The 27,426-nt window shown below is 34.2% G+C and overlaps 1 protein-coding gene across 5 annotated transcripts in view; it reads left to right on the forward strand.

The window, feature by feature from the left end:
• CCSER1 (coiled-coil serine rich protein 1) overlaps positions 1 to 27,426 on the forward strand; it is a 1,404,567-nt gene that overhangs the window by 153,084 nt on the left and 1,224,057 nt on the right. For all 5 annotated transcript variants that reach the window (XM_043438592.1, XM_043438589.1, XM_043438594.1 and 2 more), the window contains 2 exons: positions 4,279 to 5,640; positions 10,624 to 10,808. In XM_043438592.1, coding sequence (XP_043294527.1) covers positions 4,320 to 5,640; positions 10,624 to 10,808 — 1,506 coding nt within the window. In that variant the 5' untranslated portion in view covers positions 4,279 to 4,319. The remainder of the gene's footprint in view (positions 1 to 4,278; positions 5,641 to 10,623; positions 10,809 to 27,426) is intronic.

The raw sequence follows: 27,426 nt of genomic DNA on the forward strand, positions 1-27,426 counted from the left end.
AGTCCAGATTTACTCTGTACCAAGCAGAGTGTTATGTGTTTTTCTGTTGTTACACCTTCCGTCCTTGAAGACGAATCACTGTACAATCATCATTATCTGTGTTCTAGTTCTCACTACTAGTAAGTGGCAGACTTTGGATTAGAAACCCATTTTGATATGCTGATCACACGTCTGTATAGAACGTTCTTTGTTTGTGTAGTCTTGTTTTTGCAGTCATATACTACTAGTTTGGGAGAGAGGAAAAGGATACTCGGTATTATCTCAGATGTGGACTTTGGGTCCCTTCATCATCATTGGCTCATAGTTGAATAATATTAGGACTGTCTAAATTCTAGGAAAACAGAGAATTACAGGAAAAAAAAGATGAAGGGTATTTTGTTCTGTTTCTTTTACTTGCACAGACAGGCATACCTGTTTGTGCATATGGCACCCGGGTTCCAAGGTGATAGCTGTTAAAACTTACAAGGTTATTTTATGTCTTTGGTTAATGCCTTTGGAATTATGGAAGAAAGGTATAATTTTTCAGGATATCTTATTTTTTAATGTATTTTGCTTTAACTCTCATTTTAAATAGGTAACATATTAATGCTTTATATAACCTCTTGAAATGGAATTCACTTTCTTCTCAACCATGCCAAATAAGAAATTTAGCTCCAGTTTATTTGGAATAGATCAACCATTTAAGTTGTGTTCTATTAAGGATAATAATAGTATTTGCTAAGGTTGTAGAGATCACTGAATAAAGTACTTTCTGGGAGCTTTTTGCTAAATTGTGGTGCTCAAGAACAAAGGATATTATTTCTTCAGTGGATGTAGAACTGAGTTTCATACCACTTTTAATATAGTCAGTCTGCATTTTTGGAGGTGGTGTTTCTATATCAGGGTAACTTGTTTATTTAGACAGCTTTAGAAGTACATTTAGAAGACAATCTTTCATGAAGAATTTGTATTTTCAAAGAAAATGTTATGATAATAAAGGTCCTTGGACAATGAGCAGGTCTAATTCAACCTATATATTTTTTATACCTGTTATGATCAAAGTGACTATGACTTCTAAGCTAAGACAAATTAGATGAGAATTGAGAAAATACATTTTGTCTGATTTGGAAATTTATAAAAACATCGAAAATATGTGCAAGATTTGCTAAAGAATTAAAATAGTTATAATTGTAGTAAATTTATAGTAAAAATAAAAGTACCATGCATTTGTCTTTGTTGTATTTATCTTTCATGAAAAGTCAAACTTGATTTGATGATGTGTTATTCAGCTTGTTAGCATTATCTTCAAATGTAAGCAAAATGTAGATCATTTATTTTACAGTTTGAAAGGCTTTCAGATTAATTCATGACTCTGAAAGTTGGAATTCAACATAATTAAACTCAAATTGTAGCATTTATTTTTGGTAGTGAGAGAGAAAATATGCTTGTTTGTATTTGAGATACTGATGTGTTCAAGTTAAAATTTCGCTTTTTGACATCCATTTACTCTGTAGGCATTGATTGTGTATTAGGTACTGGGGTCTCGGAGCAGAAGTGGCCTTTGCCATTAAGAAACCTAAGGTAAAATAGTAAAGTCAGATAAATAAGCAGATGTTTGCTATGAAAGTTTAACCTTGAGGATGCATTTAGGATAAGTACTAAGTCCAGAATGAAAGATAGCACAAGGTGGGGATCAGAGACGACATTCTGGGAGGGACCATGTTGTAGAAATAGAAATTTTACTATCAGAGTTGCTCAACTGACATTGGAAGTAGATGGACCCACATCTGCTAATGTCTTGATGGTGAAAGTGAACAGAAAATGGCAAGTGGTAATCAGTGCAGTTGGAGAATGAAATATGAGGAGGGTAATAATGAATCTGGAGACATAGATGGCATCCAGACTTTAAAGAGTCTTTCTAAAGAGTATGGATAATCCCAACCTTACAGATAGTTTTGTCTTTCTCCAATTTAGCTGGAATGAAGAACTTCATTTAAGCGACTATCAGCAAATAAAGTGAAACATAAGGGATTTTTATCTCTAATATATTTTATATCTCCTCCATGTCATCCCATTCAGTGTATAAATATCTCTATATGTCTATGATGTTTTTACTTAAAGAAATTAAGTCTGGTTATTTTCATTAAGAATTTAAAAAGAGGTGTATTTGTTGTAATTCTTTTTTTCTGAAAGTTTTTCATTATTAAATAAATCATTTGAATACTTGCCTAAGAGATATGGGATTTATTCACTCTTTTATTTTTAATTGCTGATAGAACTGCAAGAATTACTGAAAAAAGATTTAGAAACATTTTAATATATATGAATTCTGAAGATATTTGAAACATAATGGTTAAATATCTTGACACTAAAGCATTGAAATCCCTAGGTTCACCACCAGCTGCAAATCATTATGGTTGATAATGCTCTAATTAGAGCAAAGTTATTCACTGGGCATTGAATGGAAATAAATCTTGCATATAAATAAAAAAACACAGCTGAGAATGATATTCATTACAGCATTATTAACAGTGAAAATGTAAAAAAAATTATATTATTTTTTGCATCCATTTCGGAATATATAAGCTGAGAGGACAGTGAGATAGTTTTAATTTGTTGAAGACCTTGCAAATGAAAATCTTTGTATTTTAAGCTTTCAAGAGCCAAAGCCTTGCGAGAATACTTAAATGTTTTAGAAGCAGTTCGCACATAGTTTGAGTTAAATTCACATTTAGTGAGTGCAGTTAAAGACCATCCAATAAAAATCATGGAGGGCAACTTGATTTTATATCATTTAGAACAAGATATCAAGTATTTAAGAATGAATATCTGACAAAGAACATACTTTCTGTTTTTTTCATGCAGTTCTTCAAGGCCATGAAAGTGTGTACTTGGTCAGTTTCGTATCTGTAAGGATGATAAAGTGGAGGGCTTGTCATTTTATGTAGTATTTATTATTGTTAGTTTTGGTTGCAATAAACAGCAAAGCGAAACAATATGATTCAAATTGACAAAGCGGGGGTGTGCACATTATGGTTAAGGAATTAACTGAAATTTAGAATCACATCAAAACAAAACAAAATAGAAACCACATAATGTCACGTTATGAAAAGGAAAGAAAAATAGTAGTGAAGAAAAATAGTAGTCACTGTCAGAGAAAGATCTACCATACAACTAGGAATTTCTGAAGTAGGGACATGCAGGCCTTCTGCAGCGTAAGCTCTTGGCTTTTTACTTTCATGAAAGCAGTGTATATCACGCTGATTATGAACTGACCCTGTGGTTAGATCCAGCTTCGCTTTCTAGTCCTGCTTTACTACTTATCAGCTGAGTGATGTAGGCAATTTACCTTTCAGCTGTAAATTGACCAGAGTAAGAGCTACTTCTGTAGTTATAAGCATTAAAAAAAGATAATCTATTTCAAGTACTTGGTGCATGACAGTTAATAAACTGCAGCGGCCACCTTTCCTTCCTCTTCTTTTTTGTCTTCATCATCAGTACTCTGACATTAATCTTGTTTATACATTTTCTGTGTTTTTACTTTTCTCTGCATGTAGGCTCACTCAGGATTACCAGTTGAATTAACTTTCAAAAATTCATCTTTTCTTTAACTCATAACTGTGGTTTCCTCATAACTTTATCTTGTGTATAACTCTTCTTTAGATCCTTTATGATGTGGTTTATTTTCCTCTGCCAGTGGACTGATTATCTCTAAACTCCCTAAATCAAACTCCAAGAGGAAGACTATGTCTCAGTTGGTTTTTCTTTGAGTGGAGATTCTAGGATCAAGTCATGCTTTAGTCTGGTCTGTGATTCTGTTAAGCTTGGGTCAGTTACTTGTTGAGTCCTGTGGTTCATCTGGTGCTGGCCAACAGGCAGTGGTGGGGGATTTTACTCAGAAGACAGTGATCATGCCTGTCACATGCCTACTAAATCTAAATAAAGAAACATAAAAAGTTAATAATAAACAATTTACCAAATCACAGAACCAGTGTGAGCAGTAAGGCTGGGTCTTGAATAATGTTCTTAGGTCTTCTGATACAGTCCTCTTTTGAATAGACTTTAATTATTCTTGGTCATCTTGAAGTTTTTGCACCAGTATATAATTTCCCTACAAATTACTGGATATTTTGCTGCAAAGAGATTCAGAGAATTTCTTAAGTATCAGAATTGTAATATTTGTTATTTTAGTATAGCACAAATTTTGTGTCACGAATGAGAAAACAATATTTTGTTTTAAAATGTCATATTTATAATTGAATTATTTTAATTTATTCTGTTTGTTTTAACTTTTCTCAGGTTACTAAGTTAGCTATCGCAGCACAAGCCTTGGAGTCCCAATGGGGGACTCTGGATCAAGACGATCTACTCTGGTCTCCCGGTTGCCAATTTTCAGAAGGAGTATTAGCAGAAAACACGATTCCCTTCCTTCTTCACCCTCCTCCAGTAATACGGTCGGTGTCCACAGTTCCTCTCCTTCCAGCACTAACTCAAGCTCAGGTAGTACAGGTAAACGCAGAAGCCTCTTCCGTACTCCGTCCATCAGCTTTCATCATAAGAAGGGGAGTGAACCTAAGCAAGAACCTACCAACCAGAACCTTAGTATTTCAAATGGTGCTCAACCTGGTCAGAGCAGTATGCAAAAACTGAGTTTGGAAGAACATACTAAAGCCAGGGGAAGACATTCTGTTGGTTTTAGCACTTCCCGAAATAAGAAGATAACAAGATCTTTGACAGAGGATTTTGAAAGGGAAAAGGAACACTCGACTAACAAGAATGTCTTCATAAATTGCCTAAGTTCTGGGAAAAGTGAGGGGGATGATTCTGGGTTCACAGAAGAACAGACTCGCGGTTCTGTTAAGCAGTCAACAAAGAAGCTTCTTACTAAATCTTTCTCATCTCACTATAAATTTTCTAAGCCAGTTCCACAGAGCCAATCTATTTCATTGGTACAACAATCTGAATTCTCATTGGAAATTACACAGTACCAAGAACGGGAACCTGTATTAATAAGAGCTTCTCCAACTTGTTCTGTGGATGTAACAGAACGGGCAGGTAGCTCTTTACAATCTCCATTGCTTTCTGCTGATCTTACTACAGCTCAGACACCTTCAGAGTTCTTAGCCTTGACTGAAGATTCTGTGTCTGAAGCGGATGCATTTCCTAAAAGTGGAAGTATGGCATCCCACTGTGACAACCTTGGCCACAATGATTCTACCTCTCAGATTTCTCCCAATCCTGCTGCTGTTACAAAGACCACAAGAGACCTTAGGGGAACCGTTCCCTGTGCAATTGTGTCTCCTGGGAAATACAGATTAGAAGGTCGATGTAGCACTGAATCTAATTCTTTCCCGGAAACCTCTGCTGCTAATCAGAAGGAAGTGTTATTGCAAATCACTGAACTACCTGTTATGAATGGGAGTGACTCAGAGACTCACCTCTCAACTGATACAAGAGAAGAGCATATGGTAATACAAAATGGTGAGACGATGTTGGCAACAAGCTCCCCAAGGAAATTTGGATTTTATGAGCACCATAAAGCAATAGCTGAACGTGTGAAAGGGATCCATCCTATTTCAGATTCAAGGATAATACCCTCTTCTGGTGATCATCATGTTTTAAACAAAACTTCATATGGATATGATGCAAATCCTGCCAAAGGTATGCTGATTTTCTCTGTATAATAAATGATATGAATTATAATTTTCCTTATAGTCAGTTTTCTTATTCCATCTCATGAATGGAAACTATGTTTTCCTTAGTTTTCACTCTCTAATATTCTTTCCTGTTTATAATTTGCTTTAAATCATTTCTGTACTTAAACTTACTTCATTTGTATCATGCTGAAATGTAATTCAGCCAGATTACTCATTTTGCTTAGTTGTGCTATTCAGATTCTGTGCCTCAGAAGAAAGTGGAAGGAAATTAATTTCATTTACAATATGGTTTTATTTAAAATAACGAGTATCTTTTATAGTTCATGATAGAATATTGGTATATCTTAAATAATAACCATTATAAAATAAATTTGTATAAATTTTATTTTGTATTTTAGCAAAGCTTTTTATTATTAAATAGGATCCATGTTTTGGCACAAAAAAGTGAGAGGGAAGGTTGATTTAAAGCAGTCTGTTATTTAACTGAAAAACTTTGTTTTTCAGTTCAAGAGAATTGTTGATGGGCTGTATTCATTATTTTTTATTCTTTTTTCTCCACCGTGATTACTACAACTACCACTACTGCTGCTGCTTTTGCTGCTACTATTCACATTAGTAGGACTTCCCTGGTGGCACAGAGGTAAAGGCTCTGCCTGCAATGCCAGAGACCCGGGTTTGATCCCTGGGTCAGGAAGATCCCCTGGAGAAGGAAATGGCAACCCACTCCAATACTCTTGCTTGGAAAATTCCGTGGGCTACAATCCAGGGGGTCATAAAGAGTCAGACAAGACTGACCGACTTCACTTTCACTTTCATTCACACTAATAGCTCTTTCAACAATAAGTCCATTTACTGTTCTCGCAATAATATGTCCCATTTACTCTTCTGTCTTTTTGAATACATTAATTTATTCAATCTGGAAGTGATTGAAATCATTACTATTATTGTAACTGACTGTACAGGCAAGATAATTGGGAGCACAGATAGGTTAAGTAATGTGTCCAAAGCCACTAAGTTCATGAGTCATTGTTTATGATATAATTCCTATGAGATAGGTACTAACTAGTATGTTCCCCATTTTACATGTAAGAAAACTGAGACTGAGGGATTATACAACTGGCTAGTGGCATAGTCACATTAAACTATTTAAATCCAAAGATCAGATTCTTAATGACTAGGTTGTAGTACATATCATGACCCAGCCTCTTTTGAAAACATTAGGAATAATATTAAAATGTTAAATAAAATTTGTGATCAGTGAAGTTATGTATTATATAATATCAGGAATTATAAGCTTATCTGACTTCTTTAGTCTCTCCATGAATATAGCAATTCTAAAGTTTTAAAGGCATGAATTAATTTTCCAGTTGCTTCACATTAGATACAAGATCATTTTTACACATCTGCCTACTTTTTTCAATTTTTGATCTTGGTAGCCTTGTTTGTATTTTTGGTGATACTTGCTTAATTCTTTAACTATAATATAATTATAAGCATGATAGTGATGATACTGTTGTGCCCCAAAATGTGATAAGCAGTTTGCATGCATTGTTTTATTTAATAATAACCAAAAATTTATGTGGAATTTAGTAACTAAAGTTTAGGATTAAGTTAAATAACTTTATGAAATCATACTCTTAGCAAATGGTGGACCTCAGATTGGAATGTAGGCAGTTCTTAAAAGAAATAACATGCAAAAGGGTAAAAGTGTAATTATCCTGGTTAATTCTTATTTAGAAATGATGAGTTATACCTCAATGTCAAACTGAATAAAGTAAATATTATCTTTATGGAAACTAGGTAATGACTAACAATTATCTTGCTGGCTATTAATCTGTTGACTGAGATCCTAATTCCAAGCCACTTAATACATTAAATTAATTTCACTGAATTTGACACCATGATACCTGTTCCTGGATATTAGGTGATTATTCATATTATCTATAGCTTGTAAAATAGAAAGATATAGGCAAATAAGCTGGTAATGTAAAAAAGGAAAAGTTGGTTTCATACTACCTTTCATTTGCATCAATGGTAGATATTCATCTACTGTTCATAAAGATTTTATAATTTGGAATTTTAAAGCTCTTAAAGACATTTAAACAAATGTATTTTGCAGAAGAAAGAGTTGCTTAATTTCATAACACTAGAGTTATTCTGTATTTATTATGAAATATGTTTTAAAAAGTAACAAATATCTGAATGTGTTAGGTGTACATTCATATCAGAATTGTGAATGAGATGTTAGCTCTCTGGCAATTTAACCTTTATTTATTAGATTAAAAATTTTCTAAACAGAACAAGCATATGTTGGGTTAATAGGTCCTAGCCAAAAGTCTTTAAACCCATAGGTGAGCCTGAACAAATCAGTTTCATTCATTTACAAATATTTGTTTTGGTACTGTTTTTAGGCATTCATGATATAGAAATGAACAAAACGAACTCTTCCCTTCATGAAGCTTACTTTGCAGTGGGAATACTCAGTTAACATAGAAATAAATAAATGTCAGATGGTGATAACATCTGAGGATGGGTTTAAGGCAGAATAAAAGATTAGGATGTGGGGAGTGGGATTGTAGTTTGCATTTTTTTTAGCTTTATTGAGGTATAATTGACAAATTATGTGTTTAAAGTGAACGAAATTATTTTTTTGATATATGTGTACATTGTGAAAGGATCCCCTCCCTCAAGTTATTAAGATCCTCAGATCTTTATCTTATAATTGAAAGTCTGTACTCTTTTGCCAGTCTTTCTCTGTTTCTCCCACTTCCTATCCCCCGACAGCCACTTTTCTGCTGTTTCTTTGAGTTCAGCTCTTACAAAAAGATTCCATATACAAGTGACACCATGCAGTATCGGTCATTTGTGCATAATGCTGCTGTGAGCATGGGAGTATAGAGATCTCTCTGTGATCATGATTTTGTTGACTGGAGGTAGATTACCAGAAGTAGGGTTGCTGGCTCATATGGTAGCTCTATTTTTAATTTCTTGAAGAACCTCCATACAGTTTTCCAGAGTGACTGCACCAGTTTATATTCCCACCAACAGTGCACAAGGGTTCCCTTTTTTCCACTTCCTCAAAAACACTTGTTCTCTTTTTGACTTTTTGATAATAGCCATCTTAACAAAAATGAGGTAATATCTCATTGTGGTTTTGATGTGCATTTCACAGATGATTAGGGATGTTGAGCTCTTTTATTCATGTACCTGTTGGCTATTTGTATGTCTTATTTGGGAAAAAAATGTTTACTTTTGTTCTTTGCCTATTTTTTTGTTGTTATTAAGTTATATGATTTTCTTGTGTATTTGACTATTAACCCTTATAGGATGTATGATTTGCACATATTTTCTCCCATCCAATTGGTTGTCTTTGTTTCTTTTTCTTTTTTTCTTGATTATTTGCTTTTCTGTGCAGAAACTTTTTTGTTTGAAATATTCCTACTTGTCTGTTTTTGCTTTTATTTTCTTTGTTTTTGATATCTAATCCAAAGCATCATTATCAAGATCAATGTCAAAGAGCTTATTCCCATGTTTACTTCTAGGAGGTTTGCAGTTTCTGGTCTTAACTTTCAAGTCATTAATAAATTTTGAATTGATTTTGGCGTATGGTGTAAGATTCCAGTTTCATCTTTTTGCACATGACTGTCCATTTTCCCCAACATTTTCTGTTGAAGAGACTGTCTTTTTTTCCCTCATTATATATGATTGGGCTGTTTGTCAAAAATTAGTTGTCATATATGAATGGCTTTATTTCTTTGCTCTCTGTTCTGATCCATTAAACTGTCTGTTTCTATGCCAATTCCATACTGTTTTGATTACTATAGCTTTGTAACATAGTTTGAAATCAAGACTTGTAATGTCTCCAGCTTTGTTTTTCTTTCTCAAGATTGCTTTGGCTATCTGGAGTCATCTGTGGTTCCGTACAAATTTTAGGATTGTGAAAAATGTCATCATGGTTTTTGATAGGGAATTACATCAAATCTATAGGTCCCTTTGGGTAGTACAGACATTTTAAAAATATCAGTTCTTCCAGTTTCTGAACATAAAACAACTCTATTTTTATTTTTATAATTTTCTTTCATCAGTGTCTTTTATAGTTTTCAGTGTATATGTTTTTCACCTCCTGGGTTAATTTTATTCCTGGGTATTTTATTATTTTGATGCAATTGTAGATGTAATTGTTATCGTTCCTAATTTCTCTTTCTGATAGTTTCTTGTTTTAGTTTCCATTTTTAAGTATAGTGAATAGGTATTACTCAAAGTAACATATTGGAAAAAATTAGGGAGTAAGCCATAGAGACATTTGAGAAAAGTATATCAGTTTCAAAGGCTATGGAGTGAGGATCTGAGGCTGGAGCATGCTTGCAATGTTCTAGAAACAGTGAGAGGTCCAGGAGTGGGGGGTAGTAGAAGATGAGGATATAGATATGATAGATATGATTAACAAGTGACCAATGAGGAGAGTAGGGTCATATCGTGAGGAACTCAGTAGCCCCATTGGAAGCATACCAGCTTTCTGACTAGAGGAATTATCGTGATCAGTCTCACTTAAGTGTATCATTCTGATTATCATGTAGAAAACAGATTGTGTGTTGATCAGGGAGAGGCATGTAGGACTAGGCAGACACCAGAGACTGTTTAGAAGTACTGCAGTAAGCAAGACAAGCACTGATGGAGTTTGTGCCAGCATGTTAGTGGGGGAGACAGTGAGAAATGATCAGATTCTGTATATGATTTTAAGGTGATAAGTACAGGACTTGTTAATACGATTTATGTGAGGTATAAAGAAGTCAAGGATGACTCCAAAATATGGGGGCTACAAAATGATTTACATGATTAAGTAAACTACCACTACTAATTCAAGAAGTTCTCTGTGGTTGAGAATTATTGAATGGCACTAAGAGTTTCCCTTTTGCTTTCAGTGGAACTTTCATAAAAACTACTTTTAAGCATTTATATTAATTTTTATTTATTTATGTTTAAATAGTTCTTGCCAGTAGCCTCAGTCCATACCGTGAAGGAAGATTTATAGAGAGGCGACTGCGATCCTCATCAGAAGGGACTGCAGGGAGTAGCAGGATGATTTTGAAACCAAAAGATGGAAATGTAGAAGAAGTTAATAGTCTAAGGAAGCAAAGAGCAAGTTCATCATCTTCAAAAATGAACAGCATGGTAAGTATATATCTATGCTTGTGTATAATAAAATAATCCCATATATTACTGGCATGTTCATGCCTCTTGCAAAATGAAAAGAGACTGAAGAATAGACACCTCATATTTTTGTTGTGTTTCTTTTTTTAAACCATTTTTAAAAATTGAAATATAGTTAATTTACAAAATAATGTTAGTTTCAGGTATATAGCAAGGTGATTCAGATACACACACACACACACATATACTTTTTCAGATTTTTTCCATTATAGATTATTACAACATATTGAATGTAGTTTACTGTACTCTACAGTAGATCCTTATTTATACACTTTACATATAGCATTGGGAATATGTTAGTCCAGAATGCCTAACTCATCTCCTCTGTATCACTTTCTCCTTTGGTAACCGTAAGTTTGTATTCTATGTCTGTGGGTCCTTTTCTGTTTTGTAAATAAGTTCATTTATGTCATTTTTTTAAGAGTATTCATATAAGTGATATCATATGATATTTGTCTTTCTCTATCTGACTTACTTCATTCACTTAACATGATAATCCCAAGGTATATCCATGTTGCTGCAAATGGCATTATTTAATTTTTTATGGCTGAGTAATATTCTATTACATGTATGTATGCACACACACAAACACACACACCACATCTTCTTTATTCATTTATCTGTCAATGGAAAACTTTAGGTTGCTTTCATGTCTTGGCTATCATAAATAGTGCTGCTATAAATATTGGCGTGCATATATCTTTTTGATTTGAAATTTTCTCTGGATATATGCCCGGGAGTGGAATTGATGTGTCATATGGTATTTCTATTTTAATTTTCTGAGGAACCTCCATACAATTTTCCACTGTGGCTGTACCAACCTACATTACCACCTACAGTGTAGGAGGCTTTCCTTTTCTCCACACCTTCTCTGGCAATTACTATTTGTAGACTTTTTAATGATGGCCATTCTGACCAGTATGTGATGGTACCTCATTGTGGTTTTGATATGTGTTTCTCTAATAATTAGTGACATTGAGCATCTTTTTATGTGCCTCTTGGCCATCCGTATGAACTCTTTGTATGTTTGGGAAAATAATCCCTTGTCCATATCATCATATGCAAATATTTTGTCGCAGTCTGTAGGTTGCTTTTTCGTTTTGTCTATGGTTTCCTTCCCTGGTAGCTCAGAGGGTGAAGAATCTGCCTGCAATACAGGAGACTCGGGTTCGATCCCTGGATTGGGAAGATCCCCTGAAGAAGGGAATGGCAACTCATCCCAGTATTCTTGGCTGGAGAATTCCGTGGACAGTCCATGGGTTGCAAAGAGTTGGATACAACTGATTGTGCAAAACACTGGCTGTGCATAAGTTTTTAAATTTAATTAGGTTCCATTTGTCTATTTTTGTTTTTATTTCCATTACTCTAGGAGGCAGATCCAAAAAGATATTTCTGCAATGTATGTCAAAGTGTACTCTGCCTATTTTACTCTAGGAGTTTTATAGTATCTGGTCTTACATGTAGGTCTTTAATCAATTTTGAGTTTATTTTTGTATGTGGTGTTAGAGAATGTTTTAATTTCATTCTTCTACATATATCTTTCCAGTTTTCCCAGCACCACTTATTGAAGAGTCTGTGTTTTGAAGGGAAACTTGGTCTGCATGGTTGTTTTAAGTCAGAGAGGATAAGTTTTCACTTGAGACTCTCAGGACAAATAGAAGCACAGCAGGATAGCAACCCTTAAAACCTGTCTTCCTTACTTCCATGGAAAATATGGTATTTTTATTCTAGAACAAGACCCTGTGATACGCAAACTAAGAAAAATGCTGATCACAAGGACACCCTCTGACATCATCATTTCACACTATTTCTTCACCCTCTAGCCACCTAGAAAATGTCCTGTTTAAACCACACCTATGCCAGGGCTACTCTCAGACCTTTTAGTGGATTCTACTTTGCCCTATCCTAATCTAGTTCCCCTTCCACGTAGGGTAAGATCCTTGGGGGTCAAGGTGATATGCCCGTCCAAAGCTTTAACACTTTCTGGGTGACTGAGACTCCAGATGCCTGGTATAAACTGTAGAAGTCTGCACATGAAGGTGGAAATGGGATGTGTGTAGGAGGGTAGGGTGTGAGCTTGGACTTGTGAGCTGAAATGTCTTAGAGGTAATTGTATTAGCTCCCTCATAGCACAGGATACAGCTAGGGTGGAAAAAGATGACAAGTGAACTGCAGCCCAGAAGGTCTGTGAGGCGTCAGGTCTCACAAATTCTGGGGAGGGCTTGCCTTTTGCATTAACTTTGCTCCCTTTGTCACAAATGTGTCCTTTCTCAGCAGTGTTTTTGATTTCTAGTGTTTAACAGTGTTTGTTTAAAAAAGATCCATCTACCTACTTACTGATGGATATAGGAGAAAAATGCTCAAAACTAAATCACTTATATCTATATATATTTTATATAATTACATTTCAAATGAAAATATTAGGTCATCATTGAGGATTGCAATGTGAAGAAGCAGTAAGTTACTGAGGCAGCCTTGAGTGATAGCAAAGCCATTGTGCTTGAAGTTAGAGGTTGTAGCCATGAGGCCAGGCTTGGCCAGATTTTGTAGATCAGTATCTACAAAAGGACAGTAATGGGTTTCTTATTACTATTATGCTAAAAAATGATTATGTGTGTATTTATACTTGTGTATATAGATACATTACATTATTTTATATTGCATCTTTCTGTCATTTGCATTGAAAACATTATATTATTATTGCAATATTGCTATTGATTTTTTTGTCTAAAGACAAGAACATGCTAAAATAGATTTCCAGTTGATGCAACATTAAAACTTATGGCCAGTGAATTATTGCAAAACATTTTTCCTCATCAGATTTCTATTATCCCTTTATAGAGATGAATTTATATTAATAAGTGTGCGCTGTTTATTACTGTTGCCCAAAGTTGGGCCTTTTACATATTCTTTTTACATCACGTTTTTCATGCTATTGATGCATTTATATAATTGTTCTTGTAACACCACAGAATCATTATTCTTCTCAGATATGCTTTCAAGATTTAAAATTTTAAATGTCAAATGTGAAAATAAGATTTTGTTATTTTATTTGAGGTTTTTTAATAAATTTTCAAAAAGTGTACCTGCAGTGATGTAGATTGTCCACTAGATGTCAGGATTACACCATTGTCATGATAGGGGAAAAGCTGTGAAGATTGGACAGAAGCTTGGTTAAACCATTGAATTCACTGAATTCACAGGTAAGTATTTAAGATTTGTTGAAATAAATACTGACACACTGGAATTTGCACATGAAATGTATCAAAATCACTTTATGACTCTATTTGTTAGGACTTTGCAATAATGTCTCAATCTTTAATTTATAGTTTAATAGTTAATTTAACTTGCATAAATTGTATTATTTAACTCCTAGCATTATAAGGAAGGGATGCTAGGATTTTTTTTTTTTAAGGTAATTTTAGCTATATGTGAAACAAGTGACATATATTTAGGAAATTATAGCTTTATGTGTGAAAAATAGCATACATTTTCTATATTCCTCTTCCAAAATAATTCAGGCGATTATATGTATTTGAGAATGCATCCATGGCTCAGTTATTCTTTCCTTTTAGGAAAATAGTAGTAACATGTATTTTTAATATTTATTTCAACAAAGGGACTACTCTTAATGCTTCACATATATTATCACATTTCATTCTCACAATATTATGAACTGAGTGAATTTGTTATTGAACACATTTTGCAAAAGAGGAAACTAAGGCAGTAAGAAGATAAGCAACCTGCTCAGAAACACAGTAAGTGGCAGAGATAAAATTTAGATTTGGATCCTTGCTCTCTTAACTATAAATTCTGCATGCTTTGAGGGGAATGGGATAGATTTAAATTTAATTTTTCATCTTTCTTGTGTTATTTCTGTATAATGAAGTTAACACCTGTAAGGCAACCTATGCTTGCTCTAAGTCTAGACTACAATTGTCTGTAAGGGATGCAAAAAAGAAACAAAATTTAGTACTTACTCTGGATTTAAAATGTGGTAATATTTCTTGATATGTTGATGGACAGTATCAGATGAGAAATATCCAAAAAGGAACTTTGTCACAAAAGAAGGTATTTATACTTAGAAGGTGCTAGAGTACTTCATGTATTTCAAGAAGGTTTAATTCTATTGATGGGTATAGCTCTATTTTTAAGATGCTGAATGTTCCTCTGAATGATGAAAAATATTTCCTAATTGGTAATAGGTGAAAGAGACCAGAATGCTAGTGTTTTTGTACAGTTTGGGTATATACAGTATGAAAGGGAAAGGGCAGGATGTGTTAACTCTTTGAACATCAATGAGTCAGAAGAAATTGGACTTTGCTTACATTTGTTACAAGAAGTCAAGCATATCTGTAACAATTTGATAGACATTCAAATTTATTATATTTCTTCAAACTGATTTAAATAGAGACTTCCTTTAATTTTTCTCTGAGTAAGTTACTTGATACTTTCCTTAGGACGGTCCAAACATTTAAAAATAACCTTTCTAGAAATAGGCTCGCTCTTTTTCAAAGCTTTCCCTCCAGATTATAGTGTATAAATGATTAAATATAAGGATTTGTCTTGGTTTTTCCAGAAACTTTACACAGTGAAGTCTAACTCGAAATATTTACCAGATCACCCTTTTTTGAAAAAAGAATTAATGTGAGGATAGATTTGTGTGTTTTAAACAATATATAACACCTAGAATCACTAGAGAAAGTAAAGTGCCTGAGTGTATGAGAAAGGATAAGCTGAGCTACATAAAGAGCAAATAACCTCCAGATCCAAGTTACTTTATAATATAGATTTATTTCTTGCTCAGGCTACATGTTTATTGTGGTAGGTGCTGGAGTTCCATTAAGTGTTTCCTCCTTCTATATCCAGGCTGTTGAAGCAACAGCCATTGCAAACATTGCCTTTTACTGTGGTAAAAAGAGATCTCTGGAGGCCTCGTCCCAGTAATAAATGTTTTACTTGTGAGAGACTTCATTTCCTCTCACAACTCATTGAGCAAATCTAATCACCTGGCCCCAACTAGCCACAAAAGGGACCTGGGAGTAATCTGTCCATGTGTCTAGATGATGTAGACTCAGATACTGGATCAGGGGCACTATTATCATTTTCCCCAATAGTATATTGTCTCAGTTCTTTCAATTAACTGAGATTTCCTGCTTACCTTGTCCCTCCTTTTTGTTTACTGGTCATAAAGTCAAATTATGCCTCACACTGAGTTTGTCATTATGGTTCAGAAAGAGGAAAACATCTTGGAATTGAAAGATTCATTCTGACCACAAGTTTTGTCTTCTGAGATGTGTTCTTTTCCTGATTGAAAAGCCTTGTATATATCTAAATTACTTGACTCCAGGTTTGGGACTCCTACTATATTTGGAAATACTTGTTTTTATTACAGTAAAAGCTGGTTTGGAAAGTTGTGTTAGTTTTAGATTACTCAGCAAATGTGCACAAAGTTGCCCTGAACTATTTGTGCTGAGTGATTCTGACAGTGTTCACTTACGGCCACTTTTATTCTCACACAGCGTAATTCCTCTCATTTGCAGTTTGGCATCCTGCTGCCTTTGTGTAGAAACTGTGAATAGCATAGTAAAAATAAGAACTGTAGAACTTCTTCTCTAGAAGAATGTATCAGACTTATAGTTGAGAAAAAAAAGTAGTGACTTGCATATCATCAGCATTTAATGTTGTATTTTAATTCTTTTAATTCTATTTTATATGTTGAAATCTAGAATTTAAATATTATTGACAATAGTTGATTAATCTAAGACTAATAAAACCCTACGTTAAATAGCCAAGCACTTAACTATGCATTTACTTTTCTTCTGGGGCCTACTGTTTTCTCCTTTGTTAGCATTTTCTATATTCATTCATCCATTCATCAATTCATTCACAGTTTCTTTCAATAAATATTTATTGAAAACTTAATACTTTGTTCTCAGAACTTTACTTTGAAGATGCAAAGATGAAAGAGACAGCCCTTGAGGATTTTATAGTTCTAGATTGGGAGACATTAACCTAATCTTATCAATACAATAGATTTAACCATTTTGACCATCTTAAAATTCAGAATGTGTGGGGGCATGCTTGATTTGGGTTTGGGACCACTGATATCAAAAGTTAAAAGGATTAAAAAAGTCCACATGAATTTCTGTATCCCAGTGTACAGATTGACACTATTAATTGTATGCATGCCTTCCTGGCTAATTTCTAGCATTGAGGACAATGATAGTGGTGAGAAGGAACTCTGGGAGGTATTGGGACAGTAAGGAAGAAAATACAAAATTACTGTTTAAAGAATCAGTTTTAAAATATCCCACCTCTACTATCCACTAGGGAAAACTGCTTTCCTGGGCTTGTTTAGTATATGCACTTTCACATTTCCATTTTGTGGCGTGAAAGTTGTTCAGGCTCAAAATTAAGAGCAAATGAAAGATAATTAGAAGATCTAATTTAAGAAATTTCTCCTCTTAATCCTGAAATCTTAAATAAGACTTTCAAATACATAAAATTGTTAATGGCTTTTTGAGAGTTAAAGATCTCAGCATTCATGGAACATTGTGAATGGAATTAAAGCTAACATCATTGCATGCTACAAGGACAGTTAGTGAGAAAAGGAAGTCATTAATCTTTTTAAGAAAATGGGGGCATACAAATCATTCTCCTCAATCCTTATATATTGTAAGAAGGAGACTCATAAGTTCACATGCAATTAAATTTGTTGATAAGTAGTATATTAATTTTAGATTAATAGCCCTAATCCATAATGCCTTTATTGATTTTTCTAGTTACTAATTATACTTTTCCTATCAGTGTCCTTCTAAGTTGTCTTTGGCACTCACTACGTAGTTATTTGAATATGTCTCATTTTATTATTTGATTTCATTCAGTCTTTTAAATGTAAGACATTTTGTATATATTAGCAAGTGCCTGGTGTACAATAAGAATTGGTGAATTAAAGGTAAACTTGCTAATTAGGTTATGATATAGATATATAGATATGAATTAAGGCCTTTAGTACAATCACTGTGTGTGGTATGCTTATGCATATTTTTTTATATTCTCAATTTACACAGATGTACAGATGTTTCTATGATACACTGTTTAATAAAACTCTGGGTTTTGATGCTAAGTACTTGATCAAGACTATGTCAGCTTTGATATTGTTCCAGTAGAAACATCATTCATTTAGGATAATCAACCTTATATAATGGCTCTTAGGATCCTATCAGTGCAATAGTTATGGACTGGCCTTGCAAAGAGGGCAAGAAATAGTCAATTGTTTGTGATATTATTGAGAACCCATTAAATAAATACAAGTTCTAAGTCAAATATGTCTATGAGGGTTGGGAGATGGAGAGGGGGTATGAAGACTTAGTGTTTAATGGGGTCAGAATTTTGGTTTAGGACAGGGAAAAATTAGGGAGATGGATGATGGTGAGAGCCGCACAGCAATGGAAATGTACTCAGTGCCACTGAACTGTATAGTTAAATATGGTTAAAAAGGTTTGTTTTAATTATGTGACTTTTACCACAAATTTTTAATTAATATATATCACCTATATATATTATTTATTCCATCTCATTTTCTATAAACTTGTAGATTCAGAATTGCCTTTAAAAAAGAAGAAGAATGAGGTAAATATTCCATTCATTTTTTTTTTTTTTTCCGGTCTTTTCACTTTAGCTTTTGGGATGAGTAATTTTTTTTTTTTAAGCTGTCATAATTTGTATGTTTGGTGCACAATGCTATGAATAACATATCAGAGAGAAAAATCACTTCATCTTCAAATGCTTTAACATCAGTTGTAAGTAATTGCAGTTTCCTAATTATTACCATTTCTCTTCATACAGTTCACATGAAAATGTCCATAGCACCTAATTTTTCCCTCTGTGATTACATTATTCAAATTTGCTAGTTTGTTCAGGCTGCTGTAACAAAATGTCACAGACTGGGTAGCTTATAAATGATAGAAATTTATTTACCACAGTTCTGGAGGGTGGGAAGTCCAAGATCAAAGTGGGAGCATGGTTACTGATTTGTAGCCAGCACTTTCTTGCTGTGTCTGATGGAAGAAGTTGGGGTCTCTCTAGAGCTTCTTTTATGCAGGCACTAATCCTGTTCATGAAGAATCTACCCTCATGACCTAGCACCTCCCAAAGGCCCCCATTCTAATACCATCATCTTTAGCAATTAGTATTTCGACATAAGAATTTTGGGGGTACACAAACATTCAGGGCATAGCATTAAGCTATCACATTTTAGTAGTAGTTAACACTAGAATATATTCAAAGCTTTATTAAGAATAATATATATTTTGATTATTATTTATAAAGGAAATAATAAGACCAATAGTAGAAGAAAATTAAAGGTTTTTTCTCTAACCACACTGTATCTGGGATACTGTTAGACGCTTTATGTTGTTGCTGTTCAGTCTCTAGGTCATGTCTGATGCTTTTCGATCCCATGGACTGCAGTACTCCAGGCTTCCCTGTCCTTCACTATTTTCCAGAGTTTGCTCAAATTCTGTTTGCAATGTGTCCGTTGCATCCATGATGCTATCTAACCATCTCATCCACTACTGCCCTCTTATCCTTTTGCATTCAAGCTTTCCAAGCATCAGGGTCTTTTCCAGTGAGTAGGCTGTTCACATCAGGTGGCCTAAGTATTGGAGCTGTAGCTTTAGCATCAGTCCTTGCATTGAATATTCAGGGATTTCCTTTAGGATTGACTGGTTTGATCTCCTTGTTGTCCAAGGGACTCTCAAGAGTCTTCTCCAACACCACAATTTGAAAGCATCCATTCTTCGGCACTTAGCCTTCTTTATGGTTCAACTCTCACATCTGTACATGACTACTGGAAAAACTAGAGCTTTGACTGTACAGACTTTGTTGGCAGAGACTTTGTCTCTGTTTTTTAATATACTGTCTAGGTTTGTCATAGTTTTCCTTCCAAGGAGCAAGCATCTTTTAATTTCATGGCTGCAGTCACCATATGCAGTGACAACTTTATATCCCTCTGAAATTAAGAAATTGGAAGATTAAAGTTGTTTACCTTTTCATCTTGGATTAGAGTGCAAAGATGGCAGTTATATTTTTAATTGGATCAGTTAATGTCAGTTTTCTGAAAGATGAAAACTGTTTATGTCTTGTTTAGGTAACCACATGAGCTGACACAGCATTCATAGCATGAGAAAGGATATTTATTGACTCAAGATCCCCGGAAAATCTTGATCATCTGAACAGCTGCATAGTCTGTAACATGTAATTGACCTTGAGGAAAATAACTTATATTTTCTGAAGGAATAGTCATTGGCATTTGAAATTTTTACATTATTCTAGTTACACAGTGAAAAAAAGTTTATTTTTCCTAGGATTATTCTGTTATTTTGAAATTTAAATACAAGCTGTTAAATTAATTGTCCTAAATTAAAAAAGCAAAACAAGTTTTGACTTTGAAGGTCAAGAAAAATATTGTAATAAAATTATATATAATGCCTTATAATCACTCTATGGAAAAGATATATTAGTATGTTAATATTATTTTTCAAATAATTTTTAACAATCAAGACAAATGTTTATAATTATTTCAGAAACCGTCATATTGCAACTCAGAATAGAAAGTGTGATTTACTAATGAATCAAACATATACATTTCACACTTTTCCTATGTGATGTTTTTTTTGTTTGGTCATTCTTAATTTAGAATAGCTGTCATTTTATCACTTTTATAATTTAATTCAGTGTTCATTTCACTCTAGTTCTAAAAGTTAGCTCTGAAATTCCTCTTTTTTAATATCTTCTGTTCTTAGCCTGGTCCATTCAACTGGCAACAACCCAAGTGCTTTTATTTCATTCCATCCTTTAGGCTCTTTATTGTATACATTTGTAATTCCTTTACAAAATTATGCTTTAAATGCTTGGCTGGTTGTCTTCAACATTTTCCAGTGATTAGTTTATGCTTCAGTGAGAAACACAAAGAATATTTTCTGTCAAGAGAGACTCAACATGAATTAGAACTTTTATCAGGTGTCAAGAGGCACAAGTGAAGCAGAAAGAGGTCTGGAATACCAACCCACTTTCCCAGCTCCTTTGTATATCTGGGAAGCACTGGCCCAGACTGTTGGATAGAGTTTGGATTGTTAGAAGTATATAATTGCCTCATTAGCACAGAAAGAGCCAATCAATACAAAATTTCTCATTGTTTTTCTTTTTAATTATAGTCTTTATGCTGTATACTACATTCCCAGAACTTACCTTGTAACTGAAAGTTATATTTCATGTGGTCACAGAGATGCATTGAAAATCACAGTGTATTAGACTTATGACAATAGAACGAGAGGTTTGTGAAAAAGGTATTTGCATAAGGAAAGTTGCTAAAAATCCAAGGACTGAAACTTTGGAGTGGATCTGGAAAAAATATGCGGAGAATTGACTTTTGCTTTCATAGTTTATGGCTACTGTCCCTTTCTCCCCTATCTATGCTTCTATCCTGTTTCAGTTTTTATACAATGATTCTCAATCCTTCCCTTCTGTTTCTAAGGTCATATTGGAGAAGCAGCAATTATGTCATTTAAACTGGGACCTTCCTTTGACAGTCCATGTAATTTGTTTCAGTAATTAAGTCTACCCTCCCTACTGTCACCCACAATATGCTTTTTTTAGTTTTGTTTTATTTTCAAATTGACAGCATCAAGTTGAGCCAGAGACAGTGGCAGAAGTTTTGTGCATTGTGCAAGCAGCTTACATTTGACGCTCGGCAACTGGAGAGCACCACGCGTAGCCCACGCCTCTGTTACTCTCCTGTCTGTCACTGCCTTTTCTGCTTTGTCTCCTCCGAGCTTCCTGTGGATTGTGCTTCAAGCTGGCTGTAGTCCAAGAGGGACTTGTGTGCAGTGTGTGGGCACAAAGGGGGGGTTGGCGTTTTCAGCATGACTTCAGAAGGGAAGAAAACCTATGAAATACGTTTAGTTCCCCCAATTATAAGAGAAGTAATAATGTAATAAAATGTAGTAAATTAATAAATTCTTAACCAATTTTATAATATTTTCTTGCTTTTACACACTTTTTTCACCCGAATGCCCTTGGTGCCTTCTGGTATTTAGTGTCTTATAAGAATGTGCTATTTTGTCTTCTCTTTGCAAAGCTTGTCTGGAATAAAATCATATTGCTTAAGAACCAAAGGCAAATTGTTTCTTCTAATATGTGAACATGATCAAAGTAGAAAAATTTACAAGATAGGAGTTCTTTTCATGTCATTTAAGTATGACGTTTTAATTTTTTAAATAAGCAAGGATGGTGTGATAAAAGGAACAAGTGATGGGGAAAGGACACCAAATTCTAGTCTCATACCTTTCACTTAATAATAGTACCCACCTCATTGGCTGTTTTAAGGATCAAATACTATATTTTATGTGAAAAGGCTTTATAAAATCTAAAGTACTGTATTAATGAAAATGATACATATTTATTAATATCATGAGTTGAAGCCAGAAACTGAAATAAAATAGCATTGCCTTTTCCAGTATCCACTTAGAAAGGAAAACATTTTAAGAACCCAACTCACATTTAAAGTTCTCATGACAGTAGTTGCGTGGGCTTCTTTAAGCCACCACAAAATTAATCCTTAAAAATTCAAGTAATATTAATATATGTTAATGCTTTATAAAGGTAGTCTACTATTTACCTGATTTCTCATTTATTTTTCAGAAATTCTTACATTTTTCAAAATCAGTTTATATGGCTTAGAAAAAACTGAGACATATAGTTAAGATTTGCATATTTTACTATGTTTGTGTTATACTTTAATTAGAAAGTTTACTCCACAAGTTATTTTCTAATTGTGATATTAGGGAAAAAGCATCTGCCATCAGCCAAGTGTTTTGGCTGTTTACAAAGAAACTTAATTTGCATCCTTTTTCTTCTTAGATAAAAAAGTTTAAACATTGTGGACATTTATGTGAACACTCACATAATGCCCTGATAAATTACTTAGTTTAAAAGTATCTTCTGTTAAATCTCAAGTTAATATTATCAAAAAGAATAATAGTCAGTGACTTCCAGAACAAAAGAATAATGTTGAACAGTGAATTATAGAGTAACTTATTTTACTTAAAATATAACTTTTGAGCTATAATGTATTTACTAGTGGTATTCATCTGTTCTGAGATAACTTAAGATCCCTAAACATTTGTGAGAGAAACTTTTATGACACACTCAAGTTTTTGCTTTTGTCTTTCTTCTTTCTACTGGAAGAATACATCTACCAGTAGGATAGTCAGCTTGAATATTTGAACTGCATGAATTTGAACAGGGAGAGGAGTAACCAGCTGTCAGATAGTTCATATGATGTATTAGGTGCTGGTTGGAATGAGACAGTATATCTCAGCATGCTGTTGCCTTCAGTAGATTTATATTCCAAAGAAATGTGGATACATTAATACAAATAGTGATTTCAAATGAAAAGAAGATCAGCCACCTAGCTATGGTTCATGAATCACAATGATAAAAGGGTTCACTGTCCCTTTTATTTTTTAATAATAATAATGAAAGTAGAAATTATTGCTGAGTTGAGTGGGTGCCAGGGTACACTGATCCTAAAGATTTAACTTGACCCAGTAGTCCACTGGAAGCTACTATAGCTGAGAAAAAAGAACTAAGCAGAGATGCTGGGCTTACATTTAGAATAAGAGAAAGGAACTATTAATGCATGCTTTTCTCCAATTGCGTTCATCTCTCTAGGAAATCCTGCATGACAAAAGAGAGTTGGGACACCATTAAGTTTTATAAAGTGATACTATAGTTGCTTGAAGGGAACTTACTATTACACTGCTGGAAGCCTGTAAGGTCTGTTGACGAAAGAAGTTCAAAGATAGCCACTGTTGTTCAGTGTATAGTTTTGTTTTGTATGTTTTGATTCAGTGCAGTGGGGTCAAACATAAAGGATAGTAATGTCTTTGGCGTTTTATGATTCTCTCCTTGTTGTTATAAGTAGACTATTAGGTAATTTTAAGGAAATCAGAACTGCTGACCATACAAATGGTTTTCACAGAAATTGCTTTTTGCTCTATTAAAACAACAACATAAAGTGATTTTCTTATTATTGACACTGTGACTTTGCTAAAAATTCTTATATTCATTTAAAAATAAGAATCATTTTGCCATAAAAAGCAAATTATTCTGGTTCAATAAGCAAACCTATTTTACTAAAGCAATAGATAAAAACTTCATTAGAAATACTTTTTCTTTTTCCTCTCTGAAACAGGATCACATTAATAAAACCACAATAAAATTACTAAGGGTAAAGAAGCAGCCCAAATTGAAGAAAAATGCAAAAGATGATTCTATTATGTGGACTTAATGGGCAAGCAAAGTGAATTTTCAGTTGAACCCAGTGCTAGCTATGTGCCCTGGATATGTATTACACACTGTTTGAAGGGGATGGCAACCAAGAGGAGGTCACCATAACTTACTTGTGGCAGCTGAGTTCTGTGATATTAAAAAGAAAATCTTTCATTAAAAAAAAAATCTAGGTTTCCTGTGAGGGTCATTGAATTCTTACATTCTAAAAGACAGGTTCCTTACTCACAAGGACAACTACCTGGAAGAGGTAGGAAATTACTAGTTCTGGAATCTGTTCCAGGTCTTAGTAATGGATCAAACAGTAAGCAGCCTACTAACAGCTCAGAAAAATAGAAATAAGGGGGTGTACAGTGATCCTTCATATCCATGAGTTCCACATTCATGGATTCAACCAATTGGATAAAGTATATTTTTTAAGATTCCTGAAAATTCCAAAGAATGTTGAATTTGCTGGGCACTGGCAATTATTTACATAGTATTTACATTGTAATTTAGCCATTCCTTTCTCCAGGGGATCTTCCCTATCCAGGGATAGAACCTGGGTCTCCTACATTGCAGATCAAAGACAGATTCTTTACTGACTGAGCCACCAGAGAAGCTCTAGATATGATGCATAATTTAGTGGCTCAGACAGTAAAGAATCTGTCTGTAACACGGGAGACATGGGTTCCATCCCTGGATTGGGAAGATCCCCTGGAGGAGGGCATGGCAACCCACTCCAGTATTCTTGCCTGGAGAATCCTCATGGACAGAGGTGCCTGGCAGGTTGCGGTTCATGGGGTTTCAAAGAGTCAGACATGACTGAGCAACTCAGCACAGCACAGAGATGGTTTAAAGCGTTTGGGAGGATCTGGGTAGGTGGTATGCAAATACTGTGCTTTTTTATATAAGGGATTTGAGTATCTGTGAATTTTGGTGTCCAGGGGGGTTGGAAGCAGTCCCCCTTAGATACAGAAGGAGGGCTATAATTAGCTTTTAGTTATTGGTGAGACAGCGAAGATTTAAGTAAGATGAATACAAATTATTTCTTTAGTCAAGAGCACTGTGGGCTATCTACCTTGGCCAGAAACTGGGTTAGGCATTGTGTATTTAAAGAATTGTAAAACAGTTTTCATTTTTGTCTTACTTTTCAAGGTTATATCACATCTTTGTTCAGAAAAATCTCTTTGCATAAAATGCCATATCCAAAAAACAAAAATTGTAGGAAGTAGAACTCAGATGAGTAGAATGAGCTGTCTTCCTCTTAGTCTTTTCTTCTTTCTTTCCCTTTTTGTTTACATCTTCTTAAAAATAAAAATATTACTAAAAATAACAAAATTTAATTGGGGATCAATAGTATCAGATTTAAGAGAGCAGGTAAACTATATATTGCTTCTTTTACTATTCCCTCATGTGAATCTTTTACTTACAAAGATAAAAGGAACCAAATTTATTTTGAGACTGTACAAAACCAGCATCAACTAGATTATAACAAGTAAGTTTAACTTTACTGAATACATTATGTTTTTATTTTGTAATAACTTCATATTTACAGGAAAGTTAGAATTATGCCAAAAATCCCCTTATATCCTTTATATAAATTCATCAGTCTTTAAATTTTTACCTTTTCCCTTTCTTTCTTATTATCTCTAATACATAGGCACATATGTCATTTATATCATCTTCCTAAAGCATGTGAGAGTTGTTTTACACATGACCCTTTATTCTTAAATACTTCTGCATTTATTTTCTAAGAATAAGGATATTCATTTATATATCAGATTAAGCACCAAAATTAGGAATTTTAAACTTGACACATTATCTTATTTAACATAAATCCACATTCAATTTTTCCTAATTGTTTCATTAAACAAACAAACAAAAAAAACACCACCACAACACAACAGGTTCCAATCTAGAATCATGTGTTATGTCTAACTGTAAGGTAACTTTACCCTCTCTTAATCTGGGGTATGGTCCATCTGGTCAAGGCTATGGTTTTTCCAGTGGTCATGTATGGATGTGAGAGTTGGACTGTGAAGAAAGCTGAGCACCAAAAAATTGATACTTTTGAACTGTGGTGTTGAAGAAGACTCTTGAGAGTCCCCTGGACTGCAAGGAGACCCAACCAGTCCATCCTGAAGGAGATGAGTCCTGGGTGTTCATTGGAAAGACTGATGCTGAAGCTGAAACTCCAATACTTTGGCCACCTCATATGAAGAGTTGACTCATTGGAAAAGACCCTGATGCTGGGAGGGATTGGGGGCAGGAGGAGAAGGGGATGACATAAGATGAGATGGCTGGATGGCATCACCGACTCAATGGGCATGAGTTTGAGTAAACTCCGGGAGTTTGTGATGATCAGGGAGGCCTGGCGTGCTGCGATTCATGGGGTCACAAAGAGTCGGACACGACTGAGCGACTGAACTGAACTGAACTGAATCTGGGGTAGTTCCTCACCATTTTTTATCTCACATGCCATTAACACTAATGACAGTTATTTTTTTTTAGAATGTTCTCTAATTAATGTTTGTCTGGCATTTCACTGTTAGGTTCAGCTTATGCAGTTTTTGGCAGGAAAACTACATGTGTAATATTTGTGTTCTTAGGATCCACTACGAAGTATATGATGGTCAGCTTGTATCATGACTGGTGATATTACATTTGATCCCTTGGTAAAGGTTGCATTTACTAGGTTTCACCACTGTAGAGTTGCTATAATTCCCCTTGCTAATTAATAAATACTCTCTGAAAAGATACTCTGAAAGTTATGTATTAATAAATATTGTTTTACACCATTTTTTTACCCAGAAGGTTTAGTATCCATTGATTCCTTCCCAAGTTATTTTTTCTGTGATACTTAGATGGTAATGATTATATAGCTTTGTCATCTCCTTCATATTTATTAGTTGGCATTCTACTATACAAATGTCTTTTCCTGTTTCCTCTGTTCAGGTAAAAATGCATATATGTACATATGTATGTTACGTATGTATTCATGAATCATCATCACAATCATAGTTTACTATTTATTTTTGATGCTCAAATTATTCTAGGTTAGATCTGGAGGAGCTCCTTCAAGGTGGTTCCTGAGTTTACTTTAAGGAATCCACTCATGAATATCTAGTCTTGAACAGTGTAACACTGAATAAGTTCATAGAAGAGGGCCAACTTTTAGCAAGAACTATGAGTATGTGTCTGACAGAGCTTCTGGCTCTGGAACTGGAAATATTTTATTGAA

Source organism: Cervus canadensis, chromosome 19 (genome assembly GCF_019320065.1).
Source record: "Cervus canadensis isolate Bull #8, Minnesota chromosome 19, ASM1932006v1, whole genome shotgun sequence".
NCBI classification, from domain to species: domain Eukaryota; kingdom Metazoa; phylum Chordata; class Mammalia; order Artiodactyla; family Cervidae; genus Cervus; species Cervus canadensis.